This window comes from Etheostoma spectabile, chromosome 15, assembly GCF_008692095.1.
Source record: "Etheostoma spectabile isolate EspeVRDwgs_2016 chromosome 15, UIUC_Espe_1.0, whole genome shotgun sequence".
Classification (NCBI taxonomy): Eukaryota; Metazoa; Chordata; class Actinopteri; order Perciformes; family Percidae; genus Etheostoma; species Etheostoma spectabile.
This window is the reverse complement of record NC_045747.1, coordinates 1575389-1579685: the sequence shown is the minus strand read 5'-3', so window position 1 is coordinate 1579685 and position 4297 is coordinate 1575389. Positions and strand designations below refer to the sequence as shown.

Genomic DNA, 4297 nt, shown 5'->3' with positions numbered 1-4297 from the left:
CTCTCTCTCTCTCTCTCTCTCTCTCTCTCTCTCTCTCTCTGTTCCCTCTGTTTCTCAACCCACCACATATACTGAGATTTTCAGGAGAATGGTCACCAAATCTAATTGCTTTATTTGAATGATGCACCTTGGGATATATGTTTTGTTTTGAAACAGTAATTGTTATTTAGTTATTTTTTTTGTGTTGCTCATGTAAACTTTCTCCCTGTTTTCTCTTTCTCTTCACTCCATCTTTACGTCCTCCTGTCATTTTGTTTGTAAATGGACTGGCTCTGTCTCCTTACTTCTCCCCTGCATCCCCTCCTCCTAACGTATCTGTCCCATCTTTGTCCCGTATGTGTTCGATGTGGGAGTGCTACGAATGTTTTGATTGGTCTCTATGCTGCATCCGACGCTTGCTGATTGGCTGAATTTCTTTCCCTTTTTTTGGTTTGTTACTCACTCTTGGTCATGTGTTGCGCCCATATTTGGCTGCGTGTAATTTCTGTGTTATATGATTATTAATTTTGTCAAACAAATGTTTTTTGCACCCCCTCTTTCTCTCCCTCGTATTTTGTTTTTGAATATTTCTTTTTAGGTATGTAAACCCCACAAGTTTGATTTCATATGGAAATGTGACTTAATTTTGTCCTGGTTTATTGTTCAGGCTGGACTGGGAGGGCAAAAGTGGGATGAGAGAGGCTGAATGTTTTCTTAATGCTTAACCCTTTGAGATTTGCCTTCCATATTCTGTTGATTTGCATGTGTTCCTGTCAACCGTTTTACCCAATTTCATTGATTGCATATGCTGTACACACAAAGACCCACCATTAACAAAAGTTAAACTCTTCATTATCATTACCAGTTAGGCTGCATTCACACTAAATCAGGCGTTTAGCGATTAGCGCAGGGTTGTGCGGCGGTGCAGGAGTGTCACTAAAATGGCCCATTGTGTTTCCCATGGTGCTAGCGTTTAGCCATGCTACTAGCATGCCAGGTCCTATGAGTGATCGTCTGTGTTGATCGACAGATTAAAAAAAACACACCATACTTTCAGTAACCAACCAGGGTGCGGGGCCTATCATTCCTTGAATTTTAAACTTGTGTACAACAACCAGAGCGAATTCCTTGTGAGCGTTAGCTTACTTAATAAATCTCTTTTCGGATTCTGGGACATAAAGGCAAATTGAGTGATGTCACCTGAAATATAACGTAACATTGGGTTTTGTCTGATCGCCGGTTATTGTGACATTGAGTTGTGTATCTCCAAATTCTTTTTCAAATTTTTGCTGCCTTTTTTTTTTTTTGGCATCCCCTGGGGCCCCGCCGCTGCACAATTGGAGGACCGGCAATTTTGCCGCAACTTCTGACTCGGTGTGAATGCAGCCTTTCCATTCAACATCCACATTCTTACAAGTCTGGATACAATTTTACTGCGACACAAATTTGGTTTAATTAATTTGATTCATCAAATCCATTTACATTTTGAAATGTCTCCACGCAGACGCCCGCGGATAGTTGCGTCAGATAGCTAGCCAGGCTAGGCTAATTGAGTCATTTGCCACTGGCCTTGTCAATTGCAATGAGGGAAAGATGAGGTAAACCTCATTTCCATTAGAATGAAGCTCTGCCGATAAAGAAAATGACTCACTGAGAGAGGCAATGGGACTGGCAGTCCCGGCCCTAATGGTCTCGTTAATGGGAGTGCAGCTTGTCTGCGCACAAGCACTCTTCATTCCTCAGTCGCTCTTTCTCTGCTTCTTTGTGTCACACACTCTCCCCTCATCTAGCCAAAAGGTCATTCATCTTTAGCTCACCACACACTCAGATGTAGAGCTTAAACATCACACTGGGACAGTATATGGGTTTTAACAGAGAGCTACAATCTCCTTCTCTTAAAACCCATCAAAGGAAGACGAGGGTAGATCAAGGGACCGGAGTGTGAGCCTTTGAAGCTCAGAGAGGAGATTATCAGCCATCTTGGATTGAAAGCCCAAGCATTAGACTGAAATGTCAGCCAGCATGCGCAGAACATGCACACACACCTAAAAAAAACAACAACAATAATTTAACCTGTGCATGCCAAAAAAAAGAAAAGTATAGCTAAGTTTCTTTTGCTGTGCCCCCACCCTCCTTTTTGTGCAGTCACAGCTGCATCATGACCAATGTCACCCATGGCAGCCTGTACATCGCTCCACAATGAATCACCAAATCTCTACTGGGCAACTCGCTGTTATTGCATGATGACTAAAAAAACAAAAAAACCTTACCGCCCTAACCCACTTTTACACTTTTTTAGCAGCCATGTCAGGACTTCCACATTTGTCACACCGGCAGAGTGTAACACCAGTGACTTTTAAATTTTAGCCAGTTCATTTGGTCACATTTTAATTATTTTTTTCTCAGTGTGTAGAAGCACATTTATTGCACATGAAGCCAGAAGAAAGAAATCAATTATTTTTACTAGAAAGCATTGCCTCAAAAACATGTTGCAGCATTGGCACATCAATGTTGTTGGTAGGCCAACAGTTAACCTTAAGCCATCTTTTCACAAGGTCATTTAACGGACTAATCATGTAGGCCAGAATGATTAGAGAAAATGTCAACTACACGTTGAAGTAAATGAGCCAGAACTCCAAATGACGGCAGTATTCACGTTTAATGACCCAGTAGCAGTTAATGTACATTATTTCCTCAGAGATTCACCAAGAAGTACAAAAAAATGGAAGCAAGCTTAATACCGGCACATAACAGCAGACATGTTGAATTACACACAACATATCAGCCTTGTGATCTAGGCCTGTGATCTAGTCCTTTGATCTAGTGTGATGTACATTAGTTTCCTGTGTTGAGTTTTTGTGTCTTGTCTTTGACCGTCTGCTCCTCCATCCCCAGGTGAATAATGCCACGGCCAGGGTGATGACCAACAAGAAAATGGTCAGCCCCTACCCTAATGGAGAGGCTCTCAGCACGCTGCCTTATGGTAACAACCACACTGGACACACTCACATACACTAACACCGACGCATGGCTCGCCTATTAATCCAAACAGCATAGGTACACAGGGAGAGGCAGGTGTTGGCAGCGTAAAATACACAATCTCCCCCCTCCCCCATAGGCTCTGCTGCAGACCAAGTTATGTAAGGCCGTCAGCGATTTTAGTGTTGTTATTTTTACCACCGCCTACCAGCCATGAGGTCAGCTGAGAGAAAGAGCTGTTGTTAGCTTAACCCAACTGGTAAGACTTATTAGTCCCCCATTTGGAGCATTTCTAAGCAGAATAAAAACATGTAATCGATAGTTTGTGTCTTAAATGGTAGTTGCATGTAGCAATAAGGACATTTTGAAGTGTTGATTAATATATCGCAGGGCTGTTGATCGATTCAAATTGCATGATCGTCCATAGTTAATCGCGATCAATGACACATTTTTGATCTCTTCTACATGTATTTAAATAAAGAGTTTAAAATAAGGGTTAAAATAAAGTCTTGCCGATGTTGACTTGCTCTATCTGCCCGGGTCTTTCCAACATCCGTCATGGCCGTGCTCATTTTCTACCATCTGTTTGCAAGACAAAAGTACACAGGCACCTAACAAGAAGAGCAGCCAGAGCAGAATCCAGTGTCTCTGCTGCTTTTAGGACGCTTCGGCTCGCGGTGTATTAACACGCAAAGAGCTTCCAGTGGAGTTTAAAGTAGAACAAGTATAGTGCGGTGTTGGGCAGGTGTAACAGAAGCAGTCATTACAATCAATTTTAAAGAAACGCTCTGTGGTGCTCTACTATTGTCCCCTGTCTTTCAGTACAGGGTGAACCATGAAGGGCACCAATAGGTGCATGACTGAATAACAGGGTTAATGATGTAGTGAAACGTGTGTATTTTTACATAAAAGTGCAGCAATGCTCTTTGTAAACTGCCCATATTAATGAAGTGCCCCTTGCTCTCTGTGTGATCAGCGGGGTGGAAGTTGAGTCCTATGATGGGGGCCGTGTACGGACCAGAGATCTACGCAGGTAAGACCAGTCTCTACCTCCCTTACTCTGCCTCTGCAGCTTATTTTACATTTTAATCACATTCCAATCCTTCATTCATATTAATGCACCGCTTGCCTAGCGTTTCCCCTCGCTGACACTTTTATTGATATCGAGCCCTCAGGGCTGCAGTTGGATTATTTTCCTCCTCTCTTTGCTCTTTCTTTTTTTCCTTAATTCACCCTGGTTCTTCCCCCTTATTTTCCCCATTCACATTGTCCTTTTACTGCCTGCGTTGTTATCTTAATCTTCCCTAAATCCTCTCCATCCCCCCCCCCCCCCCCCCCC

The 4297-nt window shown here is 42.7% G+C and overlaps 1 protein-coding gene across 8 annotated transcripts in view; it reads left to right on the top strand.

Annotated features, from left to right (window-relative positions):
• The window catches only part of LOC116703526 (RNA binding protein fox-1 homolog 2), a 46046-nt gene that overhangs the window by 34581 nt on the left and 7168 nt on the right, over window positions 1-4297 (top strand). For all 8 annotated transcript variants that reach the window (XR_004335450.1, XM_032538309.1, XM_032538310.1 and 5 more), the window contains 2 exons: window positions 2875-2962; window positions 3935-3991. Coding sequence is in view for 7 of the 8 variants with exons in the window: in XM_032538309.1 (XP_032394200.1) it covers window positions 2875-2962; window positions 3935-3991 (145 nt within the window). In the remaining variant the exon portion in view is untranslated. The remainder of the gene's footprint in view (window positions 1-2874; window positions 2963-3934; window positions 3992-4297) is intronic.